Here is a 25,671-nt window from a genome sequence, read left to right as displayed (position 1 = left end):
GGCAGGACAAAGGTGACGGAAGGGACAGAGGAAAGTCTCTCTTAACACTGCTTTCTATCAGAGTGTGGGTAGAAGAGCTGTTATGACAAGCGCACAGCTCCACTACGGAACGGTCTGATCTCCCTTGAACGCGTCCCCTGTGGTCATGAGAGGATAAGGGCTGCGCTTCCCCAAGGTCCTCACAAAGCTTCAAACCATCACAAGGGAGAAGTGAACAGCAAGAGCAGATTTCTTTGCTGACAGAAGCATACACAGCTTTAAAGCTGTCTACAGCAACTCACAACAAAAGCATGAGAAATCCAGCTTGCTTTAAGTCAAACCATTTTTGATTCATTATTAATAACAATAATGTCCATCTTCAGAAGATGCAAAGTAGTCTTTTTACGGCAGAGGTTTTAAAGTAAAACACAGAGATGATCTAGCCAGAACATTTTAAAATTAATTCCTTACATCTCTGCATTTTAACTCCCCTCTAACATTGAGAATTCAGACTCAGTAGGAATAATCAAAAAGAATTCTCTGACACTTTGCTGCAGTATTTATTTCACATATATGTGGCACACATAAGGCCTGGTCCTTTGTACCTGCTGTGAACATACACAGCTCCCAGAGGCTTTCAAATCAGGTCGACAATCGCAAATTTATTTGTACCAATTACATGGTAAAACCTTTAACATGCTGCAGCTACCACCACCCCAGCTCAAATGGAAAGCAGATTCACCACCACCACTGGTCTAAATTAAAGGTTAGGGTAGAGCTGTGCATCTAAATGACTATTGCCATGATCTCATGGGGAAAGCAGCCAACGACCATGGAAACCACTTCACTGCTGGGCATAACTCCCACTGCCTCCACCCATGCTGCCTGCTGGCCTCAGCCCTGGACATGAACCGGACTTTCAAGCAGGTCACTCTGTTGAGAGGACACCCTAATGACACAGATGCTAACCTGACCAGTAAGCCTCTTTCACACAGCCTGGGAGAAGTTTGAATCTTGTTCCTGTAGTTGGTGATGCCCATTTCAGCTGGATGCTGTGGGCAGCCTCCACCCCGGGAAACTCAGACCTACAGCAGTTATTCAGAGGTTAGTCATCAGATTCAGTATTATCTAGTCCCATCAGACTGTGAGGGCTTTTTTTTTTTTTTTAATAAATAAATTATTGGCCTCAGCTTGAGGATTAACTATATGTTGAGAACAGAAGACTACAAAGTAGATTATCTCATCCAGTACCACCACTCAGGTAGCAACAGATGGGGATTGTGAGTTTCAAAATCTGCTCGGTTCAAGGCTGGATTGCTTAAGGCTTTAAACATGAGTGCTGATGGTTATTTTTAGAATATACTTGACAGACCTGTGGGCAATTTTCTTATTCATATCTATATCTAACTCATAGGCTTTACCAAGTTCCTTACCTCAAACATTTCACAAAGATCAACGATTTTCTGCTTACAGGCAACATAAACCCAAAAGCTGCCAGTTCAACAGCATAGAAGACTAAATGACTGTTTCCCATTCACTCCGCTTGAACTCTTTATCCTCAGCCCCTCACCTCCTCCCATTTCTAAGCAGCTCTAATTGTTCACATTGTTTTGTTAAACCTCTTCCCTGAAAGCTTGCATTCCCTCTGCCTCTTTTCCACCCTGGCCCTGGGAAGCGATCCTTTAAAGGCTTTTGTCACTCCAGACCTTGCTTTAATTAGTGAATGCAAATTCCTAAATACCTACAGGCTTAGCAAAAAGCTCTTTCCCTACAGCTTCTTTCTGCTGCCAGGGAGCAAGCCCACTACCAGTAAGAATACTACATTCTTCTTTCCACTATTCATTTTAAATTGCTGCCACTCCTCCAAGCAACCAAGGAGAAATTGTGCATGTGTGCAGCTGAAGACAAGGTGAATTAGTCACATCGCAGATGAAAAAAGGGACCCACTGATCATTCTGCTCATGTGACAGAGACGCTATTTGGAGAGCTGATTTAATGCTCAGATTCCCTCTTGCTTCCACGGGCTTCAGTCCAATCTAGCAAGATATTTCCAACAAAAAGTCCTGAATTCTTCCATCTTTCAGTGGGGTTAGCAGCATTTCAGAGATTATTTTTGTTTGTATCTTAGTCCCATTGCACATGACACACTTCAGCACCGTCCCCCAGGATGTACTCACAGCCTTTTTTGACTTAGACCTATGCTCCACACCCACTAACGATGACAGAAACATCTGCAGGTCTATGAGCTACAACGCTAGAGAAATGGGTCACCTTGCTGAAAAGTCACCCAACGACCTGACTTTGAAGGTGTTCCAAATAATAAGTGCTTATGCTATGTAGGTTAGAACCAACCAGTGAGTAATTTGAAAGGTGGCAAGAATAAAAATTAGTGTTCATACAACCTAGCAGCAGCAAATGCAAACTGATTCCAGTCACTGGCAATGCTTTCCACAAACCCCATGCCCCTTGAAAGGCAGCTGGAGAGCTCTCCCCACAGTGAGGTTCACCTTTTCTCACCCTCCATGATGTCAAGGTTAATAATCACCAGCTTCACCCTTTACCTGCATGCTTGTGAGGCAAAGTTACACACACACCACATGCATGGGGGAGGGCAACACACAGGCACAGCTAAAGCAAAACAAAGGAAGGTTTTATGGTGTGGCAAATGGGAGTTGGGCACATGGATGCATGTTGGATGTGCTTTGATTCACAGCTGGAAGCCACAATGAGACCAGGGAGAAATACTACTCTGTTTTAGTATACCACGTGAGTTTAGACAGATTTTCATAAAGACAATATATGGGAGATTAAGGTCATCCAACCCATTCCATTTAATTACCACAGAGACTTAACAGATATACCCAAAGTTGTACACTTTTCTAGAAAGGTGCTGTATCTACCTCTAGTTCACCTTGCCCAAAATGTTGTCTCACTCTTTCCCTTGCCCGTTTTCTTCCCTCCATTCATCTCCCTACTTCTTCCTCCAGCAGATTCCAAGGGCAGTCTCCTGCTGACCCTAAAGCTTTCAAATCACTAACACCCTGGTGCCACAAGACCAGACTGGCATCTGTCACTGGGATTCTACAAGACCATATCTGTTTCCCCCCTGCATCACAAACCTCTTGAAGGGCACCAATACCTGAGAACTGGGGAGAGACCTGCTGAGGCAATATGTACGGAAGGGGGCAACTTGTATCACATGGGCAAGATAAGACTGCTGGAGAGTAGGGAGGGAACAAGTTTGGCAAAGGGTCTGTAAAGAAAGGCACAAGAAATGGAGAACAGAAGGAATTTTTTTAAATGGAAAAGTTTTGAGGTGGGGAGGAGTGAACCTGAAGTAAGCATCTCCCAGTTTGGAAGTCGGTTTCAGTTCTACATGTTAGGAAATGCAGCCATTAAAAAACATACAGGGCTTCTGGAAAGAAAGGATTTATTTTTCCATTGCCTGCCTACCAGCACCATGCCACAGCAGCCATACATCCTCTGAGTCATCATCTCTGTTCAAACACCAGCTCACAATCAGGAAATTAAAAATAGACCAGACAGGTGCCAAAGAACTTGCCAAACCTGCTCAGCCCACAGGTTCTCCAGCACACACACAGAGACAATGCATGTGTGAGCCATCAATGCCAGCTGGTTTTCTTCAGAGGCTGAATCTCCAAAAATTTAGAGTCTGGAATACTTAGAGGTTTAGAAACATGACTCTTCTCGAACTGCTTCTAGACACAACCCACAACACTGTACTGTCAGAATCATGACCCAGTCAGAGCTCAAGAGGCACTTTGTTCTGAATCTTGGTTAACTGGTTTCCAAGCAAGTACCTGTAATTGCTTTCCTCTCTCCTTTCTCTATCTTTGCTTGTGGGGACTCAGTGTAGACACCATGCTCCATGGGCTGCTCCGCCCTCTTCATTGGCGTGCCTTTGTAATTCATCTGCAGTTGGCTGGTGTACTTCTCATGCTGCAGAGACACAAGCAACAGCTGTAGGGTGCCCGTGCCACCTGTGTGCTAGGCTATGGAAAAGATAAAACCACTCTCCCCCACAAATGGATAACACAAAGGCAAATACTGCAGCCATGTTCTGCCACAAAAAGAAAACACACACTAGTAGAGGCTACAGAAATGCCAGCTAAGAGGCTTTCAAATATGCAGTTTGGAAGTTATTAAGTCCAGGAGAAGGTTACTGTGCCTTAAGTTTGCAAAACAGGTAATCAGGAAATCCTTTTAAGAATAAACTGAGAAGAATCCTCTCAGGATTCAAGTCCTGAAATCTCTTTTGTTCTCAAAGCAACATTATAAATTCTTTCAGGGCTGCATTAGTTCAGCTTTTCAGCCAAGGCAATTAAAACATAGTTTAATTTTTTCTCTCCAAACCCCTCTCTCCAGCTAGGAACAATTCTGCCTTAAAACAGCCTCCACATTAACACGGTAAATGAGCAATTTAAAAGTGGGTTTATTAGAAGCAAATTAATAAAAGGGTGTACACATCCAGATTACCCCTGAGCACATTCAATTAATCATTTGCCCAATTCTAACTGTTACATTTCAGATCTTCTCCAAGTCCTAAACACGGAACATGGGCTAGGGAAATTATTTGCTAGCCAAGAAGTGATCCTTGGCACTGATAACCCAGTGCCTCAGCTGAACAAGCCAGCTTTCTTGCCTAGAGGGGGTGGCTTTTCTGCCTTAGATAAGAGGATGCGTGAACAGTTTGTACCTGCTACTGCAGTTTTTGTTTAAACAACACTTCACTCATAAGAGGACTGCTCAGTAAGTAAAAATTGGGAGCTTGAAGGCAAAAATTAGATGATGTATATGAATCACCATGCTCAGAAAAAGGCATCTGCACTCTGCTTCTGGGAGGGAACAAGTTCTGCTTTGTTTTGCCCATAATGTGCTGAGTATTCTTTAACAGGTTACAGCTTTGGTAACCTTTTTCTTTTGGCAGCAATAACATCATAAATAATTTCAACTATATGTTAGCAAACGGATAAGAGAAATTATAGTTGAGATAACTGGGTAATATACCTCTCCTCAAAGGCAGTTCTTTGAAGTTCCAATCCAAGGAGAGCCTCACATAGTGGAATGTTTCACTGTCATCAAGAGCACTTTACTACTTCACTCTGCTTGACCACTACTAGAGCACTTACCAAATGATTTTTTTAAATGCACCTGTATCCGGACATCCTTACCTTTAGTGCTTCTTCTGGGACTTTGTGTTGAATTTGTTCCAGCACGTACATGTTTGAATGTACAGAACTCATTAAGGAAATGGCAAAGGAATTGGACGGATGGAGAAATGTAGCATTTAGTCACAGACAGAAAACAAGATCATAAAACCAGAGAAGCTTAAAATACATAAGGTACTGGAAGTTGCCGGCACTGCACCTCACCATGGTCTTTGTTGAGCGTATTTTGCAAGAGAGCATGCAATCAAGTCTGCTGGCAAGACCCTTGTCAACTGAAGGGCACCTGACAGGGGAGCAGGGCACGAGCAACTTGAGAGAGCACTAGCAGCTCCATGCAGCTCAGGGGAGCAGGTAAAGCCCTGACTCAACTCACATCCTGCTCCTCTCCACCCAGCCGGCAGCTCTAGGCAGACCACTCTGTCTTCATGACATTCTAGCCAAAATGGGGCTATCTTGCATGCTTTAGACAAGTTCTTCTCCCTGCAGGAATGCTGGGGCCTATTGTGCTCTCCTGGCTGACAAGGCCTTTCAGCCACTGCAGTTTCCTGGATGAAAATTAAATCAGGTCATGAGCTGCTGTGACCTCTTATGGAGGGAGGCATTCCACATGATTGTGCCTAGGCAATAATCCTCAGCACTACTGCATGGGGAAAAAAATAAAAGGGGCAGCATCTGGCAATGCCATCACAAACAACTCAATCAGCACAGAGCAAACAGGAAGAAAAAGAAAAGATGGAAAACGTTAGACTAAAAATAAACCCAGTGAAACTGGCACAGCAGGGAAACACCACTCAGTCTGTAAGTGAAACTGTAAATGGAAAAGTGACAAGGGCTCCTATGCAACAGCACACAGCTGGCTGAGACCTCAGGAGCTGCCATCTACCCTGAGCTGGATGCAGTATACACAGAAAGTGCTACAAAGGAGAGAAAGAGACTGTAACTGCCATAGCAAGAATTCTGAAGTAAAAAGATTACTCTAAAACCTACCATTCTTTAAAGTTTTCCTGTTGAGGGCAATAAATTTGACTATTCATAAAAGCAATCATTCATTTAACATGAATATTCATGTAAGGGCTGCAGTACTAAACTCTTCAACTCAGCTGCTTAGTGCTCAGAACTGCTTTCTGTAAGTGTAAACCTGTATCGCATCCATTAAAACCCACCCACGCTGTAGGCATGCCTTATGCCTTCACTAGGCTGGAGCTCACAGCAAGTTTTGCACAGTTTTCCCCACACACCTAGAGATGAGAAGACACAGGACCACTGACATCAAAACATTTGCAAAGTTGCCAAGTCAAGAAAAGCTAGAACTGAGGCTGCCCTGGGACTCTAACAGGCCTTATCATATGTGCACTGAGTTGCCACTTTTAATGATGTAGATAACAGGGCTATACCACTGGGCAGCACTCAGTATTTTTCCTCATGTATTCCTGAATCCTCATCAGCTGCATCTTGTTTAAATACTGATATGAAGGTAAATAATTTGTCTCCTTCCTTTTTTATTAAAAAAGATTCAACACCTCCCTCACTTTAAAAAAAAACAACCACCTCACTGTGAGGCAAGGATTTGTTATCTCTAAAACGGCAAGAGACAGAGCAAGACCAAAAGTATGACCTCACACAAGCCCTTGAAAACTGTTTTCCAGCAGATTCAGGGTCGCATACACATCAGAGTTTAAGCACCTCTGTTGTTAACAGTGAGCTCTTGCGCTGTCACTGCTTCGAACCAAGGTGCCCACAGCCCCTGGAAGACCAGGGAGGCTCAGCTTCTCCCCACTGCTTCAGCAATGTTTGGAGTATTTCAAGAGCTACAGCATGACCAAACACAAACTGACTGCAACGGGGCCAACAAAAGGTACAAGAATGTGGCCTTGGGATCGAGAATGCACAGTTTTCCAGCCAAACAATTCCTCCCCCTTCAATGTAAAACTTAGTCTCTGCCTCTATTCTCAGAAATATCTAAACTATTTAACTGAAATTTTCCCACAAAAGAAAAAAGAAACCTAGAGAAGAGACTTGCTACTTCTAAATTCAGCCTGAGTGGGTAAAGTCTGGCAGATAGAAGCAACCGAAAAAAAGTGAAAAAAAAAAAAAGATCAGTTTACATGAAAAGGCAGCAATAAGAGCCTCCACTTACCACTGTTGCTCTGTAGGCTGAGAAAGGCATTCCAGCATCTATGCTTATAGCCAGGCACACACTCACATCAGGATAAGAAGGAAAGGGATAAAGGCAAAGGTATTTTGGCAGACACTAGCAGGATTTGTGACTCTGTAAATGAAGCATTAACTGCAATCTAGCCTCCCTCAACAGAAGTGAAATTTGCTATTGCTGAAGAGAGATTTACTCTCGCATTTTGTGTCAGAAGCAACCTGCACAGGCAAACATCAATCAACGCAGAATCAAGAGTCTGATCACAAAACCGAAAGCTAAGTGTTTAGGGCTGAAGACCTACGAACTGCCTGAATACAAGCATTTGTGTTTAAGGACTAACAAAATCACAAAAGGTAGATGAAAAAAGTAGGAAGATGTTAGTTCATACAAAAGCATATAAAGTATATTTGCTCCCTATTTAATACCAGCTAGAATTACCACTGAAAAATTAAAACTCACAATGCTTCCTTAGAAAGAGACTGAAGAAGCACTTCCAAACACAACCTGCAGTCACGACTGTCAGTGCAGGGCCCAATTCAAAGTCCAGTGAAGGTAGTAGGCATGATGATTAATATGCTCCAAATCAGGTCCATGGTGAGGAAGCACAAGTTTATAAGCTAGCCAAAGGCTTCGGAAGGCATGAAAAACACCCTTACTTATTACTCACAATTAGCACTGTTAACTGTCCATGCACCAAATAGCACAAAGCTCAAAGATCCCAGCCCACTCCCTCTTCAGATAAGAAGGATATCATAGCCGAAGCGAATAACATCATTCAGTTTCAGGGTGATGTACTTCTGGTCAGGAATCCTCACATCATTGACGAATGTCTGCAGGAAAGAAGCACAGGAATGGCTTTTGACTGAGGGTATCAAGATGATGCTTCTCACATGGACAGCACTCCTGAAGGGTACGCAGGCCCATCGGTCAGCAGTACTGCATACATTCAGGGTGCACTAGCACAGTCAGCCAGGTGAGGAGCTAAGTTCCCTAGGAAAACCAACAACAGCAAGTAGCTCCCATGGGCATGTTAGAGCACTCCAATTATGCTTCAAAACATGGTGCTCTGAAGGGACCTCTAGGGAGATTTACTTTTCCACCAGCTGCAAAGGAAATTTTAGTCCCTGACTTGAACATGTAAATGAGGTGCCTGAAGTTAGGAACTTCAGACAGTCTCAGTTCTCCTCCACCCTTTGCAACCAGCAAGAGTTGCAAACACTACAACTCACACTCCAATTACTGAGCTGGGAATCAGCTTTCCATTCATGTCAAACAAGACTGGTGTCAGCCCCAAGGCCCGGTAATTTAACAAGCAAAATCTATCACAGAGGAAGGTGCAATGGAAATACACAGGAAAAGGAAGCATTTGAAGTGGCCTCACCATGATGTCTGAGGCCATATTATCCAAGACACCATCTATCAGTACAGCAGGCCACTCACACACAAGATTCACAGGCTCATTTCTCCTGTGCTCCAGGCAAAGAAAATAAGTTATCCTCATAAAGGTGCAAGCAATGTACTTCACAGTGAACAAATGTCATGGATGCCTCAGATGTCTGCTATCTGAGGCAACTCCCTAAGGTACAATTCTCATGGAACAAATCAAGTGCTCATGGGCATCTTTCACAAATAATGTACCTTTGTAATAACCTGGGCCAAATATAAACAAATCAGGAACTTGGTTAGGAAGCACCAATGTCCTGATGGGGCACACAGTTGCACCTGGGGCAGTCACAGATGTCAAGAGTTACCCTGCCTCATAAGGTGGGATTCACCCAGCCTCATGGACCAGAAACCCACTGCTGGGTCTTTGTAGCCTCAATATAAATGCAGTTGCACTCTGATGAGACAGAAAATGAATTTACATGCTGTCACCACTGAGGCAGTCTTTTCCTTCTGCCTTCTCACCTCAGCCAAGCCAAACATACATGATAAGACAAAGTATTAACTACAGGAGAAAAATAAATACTAGAGCAGGAAACTAGAACTTCAGCAGACAACAGTCCCCAGCTTCCTAGCAATTTAATGGGGAACAGGCCTGTAATTTCCGAATAAAAGCAGTGAAGCTGGTTAAAAGGCATGGAATTTCTATTTGCATGAAATGTTTTAATATTTAAAAATCCCACAACAGTCAGATTTGGAACACACATCATTCTTTGCTGAATTTTCTGCAGAACAGAAGTATGCAAGAAAATTTTTATGTCATTATCTATTCATCTGCAGTTACTTCAAATGAAATAACCTAAGTAAACTGCTTATTGCTGCCTTTAAAACCAAAAAACCCAGAACAAAAACTGCAGAATCTGATAAGCATTATAACAAAAATAATAAAAACATGTTGACAATTATATGAACCAGATTACCCAGAAAAGCCATGTAATGCATTGTTGACAAGCCACAGAATAAATATAAAATAAAAGCACATTCTAAAAATGGAATTAAATCAAGGTCCTCAAAAGTGCCCCTCTGAGCACACATTTGTTATTAAGATGTTGTAAATTCACATGCTTCAGCACATAAAGATAAAAGTGAATTAATGGTACAAGCCTTCCCTCTCTTGCAAGCTGTTTACAATTTTCAGCTGCTATTTTCCCACTAAGTTTTGAACCAGAGATCCAGTCACTGGAAATACTCCTATTTTAGTAGGGCTCTTTGCTTTCAGCTATTAGGCTAAGAAGGATTAGCACTCATTCTTTATGTTTTCAGATGTCAGAAGAGGCAGAACAGTTTAAGTCTGCTTTAGTTACTGTTTTTGTTCAAGTTTCTGGGTTCATCTTGTGGCTTTGTGGTTATGATGGTGGAGGGCTTCTGTTTCTAAGCCCAAAACAATGACTGATATGAGTCTAGCTTAGACCTGCTCCAGCATAGGAACAGCTTTGCGGGTATGATGAAACAGCCAAAAAAAGAAGCATGCCATGGCATTAGAACTCTCTTAACTATGACAGTGTATTTAATAATCACAGAATTAAGGTGGGCAGATAAAAGTCCTCACCAAGCTGCCTAACACCACCCCATGAAGCAGGACCAGAGCAAGGGTTAAAATTCAGGCAGGCTCAGCTCCCTCTTCTAGGCTCATAGTATCACATGGTCTTCACACAAGCCAGGCTCAGGGTGGGCAAAAAACAATTTTTATTATTAAAAAAAAAAAAGGGTGGTGGTTTTAAAGAGTTTCTTCGGCAAGAAATTGCACATCTCATCGTCTCGTAAATCACTCCATGCACTGACGACTTCATTGCCAAGAGGTCATCCTGCTCATACTGAACAGCTGCTTCAGAATATTCACCAGTTTAACATTAACCTTCCTGAAATGAGATTGAATTTATTTCCTCCTCTTTTGCAAGAGGCTCTATGATTTTGTGAGCTCCAAGGCATTCTGCAAGGACACTGGAAGGAAAAAAGAAAAACAACATCCGCCAAAGCTTTTTTCTAAGTCAAGATGCTACATGACCTCCAGATTTCAGGCCTTGCAAATAATTATGTATGTTTAGCTTAACTCATGCCAACACTTCCAGTGACCCAAAAAGGTCTAACAGCAGAATTAAGTAAGCACACAAGCACTTGCAGACTCAGCACGCCGCATGTTCACCTTCATCAGCCATGAGGTTTGCTACTTACGCCATTTAAGCTCCCAAGATCCTTCACCCAGTGCTCATCTTTCTCCTTGTCATAGTTGATTACAGCATGCTGCTTATCGACACTGCGGGACTGGCAATGAAAGCACAATGAATGTGAGACCAGTCAGGCATGAGAGACACTGTGAGCCAAAGCAACATTTAGGCATTAAACTAACTTGATGTAGGGAAGGAGAAGAGAGGGGGAAAGTAGGAAGGATTAAATATTATTTACTACAATAAATAAAGGATAAACAGTAAATGCTTCCATCACTTTTCAAACAGTTCACTGAAGACAATACATGATTTACAGAGGGGAAAAAATTAAAAATAAAAATCCCTGAAGGCTGTCAAGACTATGCCATAATTTCAATAAAGTATATCAATACACGTTGAAAACAAAACCAGTCAAACCAAAACCCTAGGGGCAAGATTTCATCCAGAGTGAAATAGATGGGCTCCATTTTTCACCAGCTGAAGCCAGCGGCTTCATCACTAGGGACATTCCTATTTGGGAGGATTTCTTCCTATTTTTCAAAGAGAGAATCATCACTTTCTTAAATTACAATCCAGACTTATTTACAATAATGTATACTGTTCCCAGGATTATGCCTTGGAGCTGATTTAAATTCTAGGATGTTTTCCACACTGGAAGGAGGTTAACAAACTTGAGATGAGAAAGTAAGCAACGGTAGGAAAATCAAATTTACAGCTTGGTTGGAGAACACTGAACCAGACATTGATTTGGCGCCACTGGCTTTGCCATAGCACACAAGTATCAAATACATTTTATCTTCAAAAGAGAGTATAGTGCTTCAGCAGGAACACTGTCAGATTTCTGAGGAAGAAGCGTTAGAATAAAATCTCTCAATGTTCAAATATGGCATTACAGCTATAAAGATACCAGACACTGTGTTTAGACCTACTGCCTCTCGTAACTTGAATTCTTGCTGCAGTTGACCTCACCGGGTTACTGGGACCAGTCACTCTATCAACACATGGACACAACAATGAGAGCTCCCTGGTATCTCAGGCTGTGGAGGATAGGGTGTGATGCCAGTGCACCAAGGCGAGCCAGACTCCTCCTCTTCCTGGACATCAACCAACAGGTTCTTGGTGAAAAGTCCTTTCCTTTTCCCAAGTATAAACACGTTGGTTTCCACAACATTGCTCTCAGCAAGCTATTATCTACTTCCTTGTGAGCATGCAGAGGCAAATGTTTTTTCAGGAAAACTCTTCGGTGAAAACACAAAGGGACTTTACCAAACTGTTACCATTTGCAGGAGTTTCTTCTGCCCCTGCCAATCTTGAGCACATTGGTAATACCAAAAAAGGTGATAAATGGCACCTCCCCCCCCTCAGAGCCTATGTCAGCCCAGGAGAACTGTTCTTCAGAACAACCCTGAAGTACCAGCATGAAGTAAGCACATAACTGGCCAGAAGACTGCCCTTCCACCTTGTGAAGTCCCTCACAGCATTTACAAGATGCCACCACAAGCAGAGGCAACAAGAAGGGCAAGTAACTCCACGACTCCAGCTGCCCACTAATACAGTAATCTATACACTGCTTAATTTACAAGGTGTCAACTCATATGAGTTGCAGATGAAAAATGATGCAGCACTCGATGCCTTGCTGCTCAACCAGTGCTACTCAGACAGCAATTACTCCCCAAAGAAACAAACAGCCAATGGAACAAGCAGAGACAACACAGTCAAGGACACCCCACTCACATCGCCTGCTATGTCAAGCCCTAAACCTGGGAAGTAATGCACAGCAACACCCTGCCAGGAGGAGCACACACAAACCTCTCACCCTCATGCAATCCCCAACACTTGGTATCTGACCCTGACCTCAACGTAGGGCAGGTCTTAAGCATTTGCAGTGAGAAGTAGCTGCTTCTCTGTTACAGATTCAGCCCCTCAGTCCAATTTGCAATCACCCAAGTAGCTGTTGAAGGCACGTGCAGCATAAGGTAAGGATGGTTGAAGGATGCTACCCAGGACCTGCACCTCAGCACATAGCCCTGAGGTCAGAAATGTCTCCATCCACTTCAAAGCAGCTGACAATTTACAGAATCACAGAATCAACCAGGTTGGAAGATACCTCAAGATCATCAAGTCCAACCAATCACACAACCCTATCAAATCAACTAAAACATGGCAGTAAGTGCCCCATCCAGTCTTTTCCTAAACACCTCCAGGGAAGTTGACCCCACTACCTCCCTGGGCAGCCCATTCCAATGGGCAATCACTCTTTCTGTGAAGAATTTTTTTCTAAGATCAATTCTAAACATCCCTCTGCACAGCTTGAAACTCTTGTTCTGTTGCTGGTTGCCTGGGAGAAGAGACCAATCCCCACTTGGCTACAACCACCCTTCAGGTATTTGTAGACAGCAATAAGGTCTCCTCTGAGCCTCCTCTTCTCCAGGCTAAACAACCCTATGCTTTTCCTCATAGAGCTGGAGTTAGGTTGTACCTGACCTGCCACACAGTTCTTCACTCTCGAAGTAGATATCAGGTGGTCTCCTTACACTGCCCTGCATGCCCAGGGTCCATCCCCACAATCATGGGATAAGAAACCACTTTCCCCACCATGGACATTTATATAACTATATTTGATCGTGCTAGACACAAGGATGTTGCTGACGCAGCACAGGTAACAAGATCTTCCCCACTCCCTCTGCTGCCCAAAGCTGTGGACAACACTATTCCCAACAGGATGTGAGAGAATGTTGATTAACTAGGGCAGCAGTGTTTGCTTTAGCTTTTTACAGCATGTCACAGACACTCATTTAAAGATTAACAGGATTTAAAAGCAGAACAATCCCACTAGACTTCTTCCAAGGGCAGAAAGGCTTCCATCCCAAAAAAAAGCTGATCCAGACAAAAAATTAGGGTAGATTTTATCAGGTACCTAGTCACAAGTCATTTTAAAAAGGGTTTATTTCTGGGAACCAGCTGTCTCCAAAAAAAATTCAATTTGCCCTGCATCTGACCCCGATGTAACCAAGCACAGTCTTTGAGCTGCCATATTTTATAACAGCTGACTACAGCCACTCCAGGGTCCCAAACCAGACAAAGGTCATCACAGAGGAGTAGAGAGAGATGCATTCCACCAGCATGATATTCCTCTACATAAAAGTCAGAAGAGGTCACCCAAAAAAGCAATTTATGCCAAAACTTCTCTGTCTTCCAAGGAAGTTTCAGCTATGTTTAAGCTAGAACCAATATGATACAAAAAAAAACTGACCCATAGTCCTGATACAACCTCCATTATCTCTTTAAAGAGTATATTTGGAACATGGTAAACTGTTACACAGATCACCCTTCCATGAAATTTCACACTTTTGTGAAGGAGAGAGGAAATTTGTTTATGATAAACCAGCAGACATTACAGGAACTGGCAGCAGGAGCTCCTAAGGGCTCATCTCCAAGGAAACTCAACCTAAAATACCTGAAATCACACCTTATTTATTTTGATGCAGACTTGCTAAAGGTCACTCTTACTTGAGAGCCAAGGTGTGGCTTATTTCAACATCAGCCACATTTCACATAAACTGTTCTTGCATGCAGTGACAGCAGCAACCCAACAGCTGATCGTGCTTTTGTTCTCAGAGGAGCAGACCGACTCAACCCCACTTCCAAAGAGAAGACCAGCCAGTTTCAGACTGGTAACAGCTGAGAGCCTGAGAACAGTCCTGCAGATGTCACTTCAGCCTAGCAGGCCAGTGGCTTTTAATGCATGACCCACTAAATCACACAAAGTGATTTAAGAAGCCTGAGTCAACACACATTACAGAGCAGCCCATAGGTGCAGAGCTCCCAACGGTCTGCAACACCACTGGAAAAGATTTAGCCATCTGTAAATTGAAAAGCTACTACTAATTCAAATCACAAATGTAAGAGGACTCCTAACTTAAATGCACAGTTGCACCAGATACTGCACCTTGCTCACGATCAGTCACCACCTCTGTAACAAAAGACTGATCTGTCTGTCAAGCAGAAGAGAGATACAAATTTCCACAAAGTGTTAAAAAACCCTGAAGTGCCTGTGTCCAGATGGTACACTCTCACAGTTTATCTGTTGAACTGGAAAAGCACTGGCAAGAGGATGAGCAGCCCTCTTTAGGTACAGCAAGGATCCCTGAGATTCTGCTTAGACCCAAACAGCAAAACAAGAGCTAGAGCACCTCAGATGAAAATGAGAAGGGGCAAAGGCAGCAGATGTCCTCCCTAAGCACTAGTGACCTGCAGGCAGGAAAAAAGGCTACATATGACAGGCTGGGAATGAAGAAGGGACACAGCCTTCTCACCGGACCTGTTATCAAATGAAAGCAACTCTGAGTAAAACCCAGCATGTGCTTTTCTGATTAACAGCATTTACACTTCTCTGAAGGCAAAACATAGACACTGATTTGTTACTGCATTTCCACACATTAAAATAACTTCCTAATAAAAGGCCATACTGCTTCTCCATCATACTATCTACAAGACATCACGTTTTAAATATCTAGCAGACAAAATGCTTACGTGGCGTTTGTCTTATGAGGAAAGGCTAAAAGACCTGGGGCTGTTTAGCATGGAGAAGAGAAGACTCAGAGAGGGTATGATCAATGTTTACAAATACCTTAAGGGTAAGTATCAAGAAGATAGGGCCAACATCTTCTTGATGAGGGGCAACAGATACAAACTGGAACACAGGAGTTCCATCACAACATGAGGAAAAACTTCTTTGCTGTGAAGGTGCTGGAGAACTGGAACAGGCTGCCCAGGGAGGCTGTGGAGCCTCCTTTTCTTGAGACTTTCCAAACCCACCTGGACACACTCCTGTGTGACCTGCCCTAGGTGAGCCTGCTTTGGCAGGGGGGTTGAACTCCAGAAGTTCCTTTCAACCCCTACCATTCTGTGAATGCAGTATGAAGACAGAGGTTATTATATAGCTCTTCTTTTTTTTCACAATCATATTAATCAGATAGTCCAAATCAAACAGAAATGGTACCTATGGGTCTGCCAGTTCTATAAAAGTACCTGCATCTTAAATTAAGAGTCTCCAATCAGACATGCAACCAGGCAGCTCACTTGTGAATCTCCAAACTGCACACATCATACTAGCAAAAGTCCCTGCTTAGCATGGGAGCAGCAAAAGAAGCTTCAGAAGCCTGCACAGTCTCATGCTGGCTACAGATGCTGCAGATACCCTACAGCTTTGTGTTTGGTGAAGGGTGTGAAACACGGAACAGGGCACTTGGGATGAAAGCAAAAGCTGCAGAGATGCCAAGTAAAATCCACAGGGAAACAAGACCTGCTTAGGAAGGCAGGAGGAGAAATACAGCCAGACTGCATGTTTTCCCACAGGGCCAGGGAGCAGACACAGCTCAGCTGTCTACATAGATACAGATGATGCTTTTTTCCCCCAGGAGAATTACCATGGGCAAAGACCTACTGCTTGGGGTTGAGATTTGGACCTAAGCCCTGTCAGTGCTGCAAGGCATCATGGTATTGGAGATAAAATAAACAAACTAGAGCAGTTTCCCTATTTCTCGCTGCAGTCTGTTGTGCTCATCTGGCACAAGATAACTGCAGCATTCTGGTGGCAGCACGCAATAAACATTTGCTCAAATATTTTCCATGGTGAACAGGTTACATTTCTGCAAATACTATGCTCTGCACAAGCATCCCAGTAAGGAAATACAAACCTCTTCTACTGTTCCACTTTAGAAGGGAAATAGGCAAAGCCAAATTAAAATAAATTTAAAAAAAATTAAGTTCCACGTGTTTTGGCCTGAAATGATTTTTGCTCCTCAAAAGTAAAACCCCAGGTAAAATTTCATGACAGATGTAGAATAGAATAGAATAGAATAGAATAGAATAGAATAGAATAGAATAGAATAGAATAGAATAGAATAGAATAAACCAGGTTGGAAGAGACCTTCAAGATCATCGTGTCCAACCTATCATCCAACACCACCCAACCAACTAAACCATGCAACCAATTTCATAGAGTTGTGTATATTGGCTACTTCAGTTCTTTTCCAGAGTATCAGTGAATGCTCCATGCTGCCCCAGTCTGGTTTTATGTGTGACACCCCCACAAGAGGCAGCCTGATTGCACCCAGCATAGTTTCTAAACTATTCTACCTCATCAGACAAATGTCTCTTCAGCAAGCATAGCCACCTCATCCTGGGGTGAGCAGCTCCCAAACTGCAGAGGCTCCTATGTTCAGCATTGCTGCAGTCAAGATCACAGGCTTAGCAGATCTGTGGCAGGACCAGGGCCTGAGTATTCATGCAAATAAATAAGGTACTGAACAAAAGAGAGAAATCCCCCAGGAAAATGAAACAGTAATCCCTACAGCCTGGCAAAAGGATTTGAAGGCTGGCATAGTTCCTATAATAACTTAACCCATTACTTTGGGGCAGGTGGGTTTTTGCTTTCTGGCTCCCCTTTCCCAAAGTCAAGTACTGGTTCAAGTGACCCAGGGTCAGATACTGACCACAGGCAGAGAATGTGCTGCCCACAGACACACTGGCTTCATTTTACATGGCCACCCAGAAGCCGTGGAACAGAAGCCTGAATTTCTATAGGACAGCCTAGCTACATGCTAGTGCCTGGATTAGGATCTCAGACATGGAAGGGGTCCCCTTTAACCTTGCCTGCTCCAGAAAGAGTCAAACTTCCCCTCTGCAGGCCAGACTTCCAGCACCTTGCCAAGTGCATGCAGTCTTCTCACCCCTAATAACTACCTGCTTACAATGCCTCCCACCATCACCTCTCTCCCTACCCTGCCTCTGGCAGTGAAATCCCCTCTCAGTGTGTAGATCCTGCCATGCCTCCAGCCTCCTCAACCCATATTTCATCAGACATTGTAATCCTCCCATCACCGGCACATTAAGAGAAAACAATGGGAGATGCAAAAGCCAAGAAAATAACTCTGGGCCTGGAAATATGGGATGTGCATCCTTCCTCCCACAAATGTTGTACAAGCACCTACAAACACTACCTGTCCAAAAGCAGAGCTTTTCCAAGACTAGATTCTCCCCTTCTACCTGTAAGACACCTAACTCCCTTATGACATCTAATCGCTCTCAGCAATTCCCAATGCCCAGGGACTAACTGAGGTACTGGTTTACACCCTCTGTGCAGCTGCAGCAGCATAAGTGGGACACCACTCTGTCCCAAGTACAGCTTCCCACCCCAGCCTCACACTTCCATGAGGGAAGAGATTGGGACACAAAAGGCAGCAGATTCCCCAGGTTTCTACCAGGAGTTCCCAATGCAGAAAACACCTGAGTGATGGAGGGATACTTCCACATCACAGTGAATTCACCCAGAAGTACCAGGAAAAAATATACCAAGTTCACACCATCTGCTTCCTCCCAGCACAATACTGTAGACAAACTACTCCACAACTACTCACACTTGTTTATATATATACTTACTAAACTACATAGGAGAAACATCATATGACCAAGTATGGCCCAGGGAAGGATACACCAGGTCAATCTGACCAGATGTCACATACACAGAGTTCACCACCACACTGTTATTTGCAGAGTGTGCCATGCACCCTGTGTACCAAACACAGAACAGATCCTGCAGGGAAAAAATATCCAGTAGCAATACAGTAACAGATTGCATCTTCATGCCTATGTATGCAGGGTCAGAAGTAGGATTACACAGGCAATCTTCCCACTGGTATGGCATAACTGCTCGGCAGTTATGCATGTTTGATGTTCCTTCAGTAACTAAAACATCTGTAATTCCCTACCTTTCACCAAAGCAAGCCAAAGAGAGGGAAAGTGCCTATTCAAGCAGTATTGTTTCCATCTATATGATTCACCAGCAGAACTAACTTGTGTGTTCAGTTTACAAGCCCCTAGCACTTGGACTGACTAACTGGTACCATAAGCAGCATGCAGTGCCCCATATGGGCCATTGACAGATGCTGGGCTAGCAGCTTCCACAGCTATCTGTGCGCCACAGAATAAAAGCAAGTCTGGACCCATCCCAGGCCTAAGGAAGATGTAGCTCCCCAGTAATGTCCAGTAATGTTCACTTTCCCCACATTGAACAGCTTCTGGCCCTATCTGCACCACTCTCCACCTTTACAAGTCCCACTGCTCCTACTCTCACTCCGCATAAATGACAGACTAGTTGTGCCTCCCTGCTCAACCAAATCTTAATATCCTAGTGCAGCTTTTCTGAGTAGAAATTCAATTACTATATGCAGAGATCTGGGCTTTGGTTTCCTGAAATACAAGTCAAGAGGTTTAGCAAATACTCTGGGAGTATCATCACACTCTTAGCTTGACCTTGCAGTTTCCTCAACAGCTGCTTTGACCACCACCTGAATCAGGATACCAGGCTAGACAAACCTTGATCTAATCTAGCACAGTTGCTCTTACATCTAAACCCCTAGCCTTGCGCATCCCTGTGCCTAGATCCTCTTGGGCCAACCTCCAATCCATTCCCTCACAACCTTGCTTCCAGATGAAATAGGACTTAAGACTGTCAAACAAGTCCCTGCTGACCACATGCAATCTCCAACTTTTTTCCAAAGGTTTGGAACTTGGTCAAACTCATTTCGATAGTTGATAGGGGTGAAAATCACCTCCAACCTAGGCATTCATTCTTGAAAAGCATTAATTTCCTTTTCCTGCCCTCTCCCCACCGCCCCAGTTCTACGATGCTAGAACTTGAAAGAGCAGGTTAAATACACTTTTTAACAGTTTTCAGGAAGGAAATGGCATTTTCTCTTAGCTGCTTACAGCAAAGACCAAAGAAGGGAGCTGATCCCATCCAGAATACACTGTCTAAAACAGAAGTCTGGAAAATAAACTCTCATCCCAAACAGTTACAAAGTTTAGCAGAGTTATAATCAATTGCAAACAGCAACTTCTGATAGGAGGTGTGAAACTGGACAAAGGCATAAACCAGAACACATCATGCCTTCTGCACCTACTCCTGCTGTAGCTCACCCTCACGTGTACACACTCACACAGTGTAGGACAATAGCAAGCCCAAACCATGTCTCTAAAGAGAGGGAAATAAGGAAGCACTAGTTAAACATTTTGCTTTCCCAAATTTCTAGCAAACATTTCCTCTCAAACAAAAAAAGGGAAATCATGACCCTGCTTTCCCTTCTGTTAAATATTTACAATTAGCAAAAATGCAAAATATGCTTTCTCTAGGGGCAGAAGGAAAAGTTTTCATGGTTAAGGGAAAATGTTGAGTTATGTCAGGGGTATTTAGTAATGAGACAAACATTAAGCAAATGATCAAAGCTGATAAAAATAACAACTACATTGCAAGGGGAGGAAATTTACTTTTTTCAGGATTGTCAAAAAAAAATCTCGTATTTAAAAACAATAAATAAAATCAGATAATTACTTCCTACCACCACCAAGCTTCACAGAAAAAACATGCCAGTGCCAGTTAGTGAATGTCTAGATTTTCATACTCCTGCTGTTTGTTAACTGTTACCTGAAGGGAGCCAGTGAGACTGTTAACGAAATCAAGCACTATTCTTCAGAAAAAAGGCTGACCTGAGCCCCCGACTCTGTGCAATGACACTATGCATGACAAGTTACACAGCATTTTCACCCATGCATTAACATTCAAACCCAATGTAAATCTTGCACTTACTTGTACTAGAAGCTTTACAGTGCTGCAAAAACATTTAAAGTATTTCCAATCCTCTTAGAAGGCATAGAAGATGTCAAGGCAGATTATGTTTCCCCATTATCAAGCCTACTTAATTTTAAACTTAAAGGCTCTAGTTTTCTTCACCTCTTTGTTAACCAGAAAGCAAATCTAGTACCTGTATGAAGCAAACACCAGTGAAACTAAAGCTTGCTTGGCTGGTGGCAAAGCCATGATTTTTGCCGTTTAGGGATCTGATACCTTGAGACAACATGTTCCAAGAACAGTAAAACAGTAAAATAAGAAAGGCAAGACAAGGTCTTCAGGACTTAGGGTTTGCACTAATATACACGATCTCAACAAGGAAGCATAAACCTTATCACGATGAAATCACTAAGCAGTATCAGTCTTAGAGATGAAAACCACTGACCAGGTCATCCAGTCCATTCCCCAGACAAGCCAGTCTGCTCCCAGTTGTGCATTTTAAGGGATTAAAATCTTGGAATATGTAAGCAAAATAACTGTGCAGTGCATACGCAGTTTCAGGGTCAGTATCACAGAAATAGTAAAAGCACAAACACTGTCACAAGAGCTCTGTCCATCTGCTCTGCTAACTGCCCTGTTTCATAAGTTTTCCCCGAGACAAATGATTGTGCCAGTCTGCACGATTTTGTGACATGGACAGCCACAGTAGGAAAAAAAGGTCTATTTTTAGATTTCATCCTCCATCTGCTCAAGCACAATTTTGCTCGGCGTCAAGTCTCAGTTCACAGTCTCTCTTCTGCACTGAGACTTAGTACAATCACCTCAGTTGGAGCCCAGGGTAGCTCTGGAAAACATCTTTATAAACAAACAACTAGGAAAACAATGTGCTGTGATGTTCAAAATAGGACCTTACACATGATCCTAGAAAAAAGCTTTATTACTGGAGACAGTAAACCACTATATTTATAAAGGGCCACATGTAAATCACCCCACGAACAGAAGGAGCTGGCTTTTACAGACAATCCAGAGCCTTCAATCTCATGATGTAATGAAAACCTCCTTTAATACTATCACCTATAAGCCCCCAAATACAACCACCTCACTCCTATGGGTACTGCTGGCTCCTCCAGGAATCACAACCCATTTACCTTGTAGAAAAGAGCATGGCAAATGAAAAACATCACAAGGTTGCTCGTCCACACTCAAGACTGACAAGCCAGCTCAGACTTGCAAAGAAACATGAAATACTCTGTGTGTTATGGAATGGTTCATAATCCATGCTGTGCAGTTAACCCCATAAGTAACCAGAGAAACAAGCAATGCATTTTAAGCATAACTGATATCTGGGTACTTTCAGGGTGCACAATTTGAGACATGTGATTCTTGGAGTGCTAAAAACTGATGGAAAAAACCCTACCACAATTACTTTCAAAAGGTATTAAGATGGGCAGTTTAAAACTCAGGCTGTCTTTGGAAATCAAGGCCACTGTGTATGTTTTCTCCCTTCAAGTCAGAAGAGAATGCAGTAATCAGGTTTCTGAGCAGTCAAATGCAGACTTATAGAAAGTATCATGACAATTTTTGATGTCTCACCTTTACATGCCTCACCAGTCAGACATGTACAAACATGAAATGGAAGATAGAATGATTCATGGGAAAACCCAAACAAACAATCTGCTATTAGAGTATGCTTCACTCTACCACTACAGCACAATCTTGCCATTCACTGCCAGCCAGCAGAGCAGTAGAAACACTGCAAGATCTCCTTTTGTGGACACTAACATTTTATCGCAGCTAGACAACACTTTGCCTTCCAAGCACACCTTGTACAAGAACTTATAGCCCCCTAACCAGACCTACTAATGTATTACACAAAACCTCTGCAGTAACTCCAAACACAGCCTGCTTGGTAAATCATCAGCAAAGCATTTAGGACATACCTGTGACCAGGTCAGCAGTGGAAATTTTGAGAAAGGAATCACCATTGTGCAGGCAGCTTCCTAATTTTAACACCAAAAGGAATATTTTCCACCTTTGCAAAAGGGGGACAGGCAGGTTCAATCACACTGTCTTTTGTTTGGTTGGTTTTGCACTTAGGTACTCCTGGCATGGGCCTAGCAGAAGCACCAATTTAATTCTGAGCTTCTATAAATTCCTGAGCTAAACTGCTCCTGTCAAAAGCTCTTTGCAAGATTCCAGCTCCATTTGTCAAATATCAGACCACAGACAACGCTTCAAACACATTGGATTAGGTCCAGCAGAGACATATGCTGGTATGGGAAGCACTAACAGAATCTCCAAGTTTGCCTAAGTAACACAATTACTTTAAGAAGAGGTCATCACCTTACTCATCCTGCCAAAACAGGTGTTTCTCTGCTAAGCATCAGTATTTCCTTAATAAAGAAAGCCTAAGTGAGAGATACAAGCACTGACAACATAAAGTTCAAGAGAAAAACAGGCAAACAAAAAACCCTGCCCCCATTCAAATCACACATACTACTGAACAGTGCACATACAAAAAGCTACAAAAAACAGCAGCATAATTGCAGATCAGGTCAGAATGGCATGTCTTGGCTTACTGCTTCTAGCAGCATCAGCTCCTATCCATCTGATGACATGGCAATTTGAAAGAAACATCACTTGTACTTTCACAAACATATGACACCTTCCTGGGAACCACAGACTCAACATAAAAACAGAAGTTCCTTTTAAAAGATGCCATTTGAAGAAAGCACGCAACTTCTCTACAGATTCTCAGCATTTCATTCACATCTACTGCATCTCCAGAAGAAGGAGAAAAAAACAAAACCAAAAACAAACACATTACCTGGAGCATCAGTTCACAGTCATCTCTGCCAACAAATATCATCTCCCGAGGGAGCCGGTGGCGAATGCCAGTGCTGCTCACCAAGAACCACGAAGTCACACTCATTTTGGCACTTGGCACTTAATCTTTATGCATCCTAAACACAAAAACATCATGTCACAGTGAGTTGTTAATGAAGTGTGTAAGTATTCCAGGGCTGCAGCTCCCAAATTTCCCTGTGCCATGGAACCCATGCTGCTTCTTGCACATCTGAAATGTCTCGTGGCAACAAGCACTTGTGAAGTGTGTGCCAGGATGTGCTGCCCATGTGCAGCCCTGGAAATATTCCCATGGCAAAATAACACTAAAGATCTGAAGAAAGGATTGTTTGAAAAATGAAGCATGCAGTTGAGTCCAACCAATGAAATGATGAAATATGGTAGAGGGGAAAAATAACTTTAAAAAAAAAAAAATCTCTTTTCCAGAACATTTCCTCTTTACCAGGTCTGTGCACAAATCACAGTTTGAGCCTCCCCCATCATCAATGATCTGCACCAGCACATCAGTAAGATGACATAACCTGGCTCCCACAACCTTTCCCAGTACACTCCCTGGAGCGGTTACACCGGTGCTGGGAGAACAGCCTCCCCCATTGCTCATCCCACTTCCACAGTGATCTAAGTGGAGAGCCCACAAATCCTTTCTTCCTTCCTTCCCTCCTGCATCGCTGCGTGAGCAGGACCAAAAGCCAAACGACGCTGTACCCCAAGCTAGAAAATGCAGGCTTCAATTCCCACCGGAGGCTTTTGGGGTGCACCACCCTTCTTCCACCCACAGCAGGCAGAAGAGCAGGCAGCTGTAACATGCAAGGGAGCACCGTCGACCAGCACTTATCGGGAACTCTCCCGGCCACACCTGTTTGTTGTGGCTGCCACAGCCCGGCTGCGGGAAGCCTATTCCTGCGGCCTCTCCTCTCTCTCCCACAATATCGCGTTTTCCTCCCCCTGCCTGAAGGAAAATAAAGTGGCACACATCAAGCTCTCGCCTTCCCCTCACCCACCTCCCGGGATCGAAGTTGCATTCCTAAATGCAGCGAGGAAGGAAGATCTCCATTTTATCTGGGCTGCACTGCGCTCCCCGGCCTGATCGCCGGCTCCCCCTGCCCCAGCGGCTGCGGGGACGTGCAGGTGACACTCGCCGGCAGGATGAATGACCTCCCTGGCAAAGAGCAAGCCTGGGGAAAGGCGAAGAGATACCGCAGTTCCCGCTGCTCCGTCGCTGCGGACACGCAAACCCGCTCCGAGAGCTGGCGGCACGGGCTTGCGTGCCCGTGTCACGACAGGCGAGCGGCCCCGCCACACTGCGCCCGGGCCTGCCAAGCAAACGTTGCCTCCCCGACAAAGCGCCCGGGGAGGGGAGCCGGGAGCCGCCGGTCGAACCCCGCGGCTGCCTCGCACCGCCCCAAGCCGGGCTGCTGGGCAGCCACCGTGGCCGGCCCTCTCCCCAGGGCCCCGTCCGGGCCGCGCTCGCTGCTGAGAGGAGGGCGTGCAGCCCCGCCCGGAGCCGCCGAGGGGCCGTAGCAGGCCAGGTACGGCGCGGAGCTCCCCTCTCCACGCAGCGGGGCGGACCCGACGCTTTGTCTGCCGGCGCCCAGCTCCCCCCACAGCCCCTCGCCCGCCCGCCGCCCTACCTGCTGCGGCCCTCGCGCGGTGGCAGGCCGGGCGCCGCGCCCCGCCAGCCGGCTCTGCCTGCCCCGCGGGCCGCTCCCGGCGCCCGCCCCGCCCCCGCGTGCGGCAGGTTCCCGACGTCAGGAGGCGGCTCCAGCCGCCGGGCTCGGCCGTGTCCCCACTGGCGCCTCTGCTGCGGCCGTGTGCGGCCCGATTGGGATGGGATGGGATGGAATGGGCCGGGTCGGGCAGCCAACCTTGCTCCGGCGTCGGGCTGTAGCTGGTACTGGCCCTCCCGGGGTCGTGTACCTGAACGACAGGTGTGACAAAGGCTGGCGAGATTTCAGGCTTCTGGCTCCTCGGGGCAGTAACAGCCGTGGCCTCGTTCGGTATCTTCCGTTTCAGGCTCTCGGAGGCACTCGCTGAACGCCAGAAGAGCCGCAGGACACCTCTCAACATCTCACGACACCCTGATCGGAGTGCTGTCGTCCGTGACCTTGGGAGGCCTCACAGGCAAGCTCAAGGTCGTGGGATGGGAGATGATGTCTCTTCTAGCCACCGGAGTGAGCCCCAACACTAGCCTCTTCTCCCATCCAAGATGCAACACCATCAGCCTCTTCTTCCACCCAAGCCTCAATG

General features: G+C 44.5%; 1 protein-coding gene across 7 annotated transcripts in view; it reads right to left on the bottom strand.

The window, feature by feature from the left end:
- CEP170B (centrosomal protein 170B) overlaps positions 1–25,109 on the bottom strand; it is a 59,555-nt gene extending 34,446 nt beyond the window's left edge. For 6 of the 7 annotated variants that reach the window (XM_068160262.1, XM_068160263.1, XM_068160268.1 and 3 more), the window contains exons 1-2: positions 5,172–5,224; positions 3,801–3,939 (exon numbers count right to left, since the gene is read on the bottom strand). In XM_068160262.1, the coding sequence (XP_068016363.1) occupies positions 3,801–3,939; positions 5,172–5,222 (190 nt within the window). In that variant the 5' untranslated portion in view covers positions 5,223–5,224. Of the gene's footprint in view, positions 1–3,800; positions 3,940–5,171; positions 5,231–8,071; positions 8,151–10,935; positions 11,026–23,386; positions 23,523–24,425; positions 24,600–25,055 lie in introns of those variants that run through there. The other variant, XM_068160269.1, reaches the window with a different exon arrangement.
- Positions 25,110–25,671: the final 562 nt, after the last annotated feature.

This window comes from Melanerpes formicivorus, unplaced genomic scaffold (assembly GCF_026170545.1).
Source record: "Melanerpes formicivorus ecotype bairdi unplaced genomic scaffold, bMelFor1.0.p_v2 SCAF_48, whole genome shotgun sequence".
Classification (NCBI taxonomy): Eukaryota; Metazoa; Chordata; class Aves; order Piciformes; family Picidae; genus Melanerpes; species Melanerpes formicivorus.
This window is presented reverse-complemented; position numbering and strand designations above follow the sequence as displayed.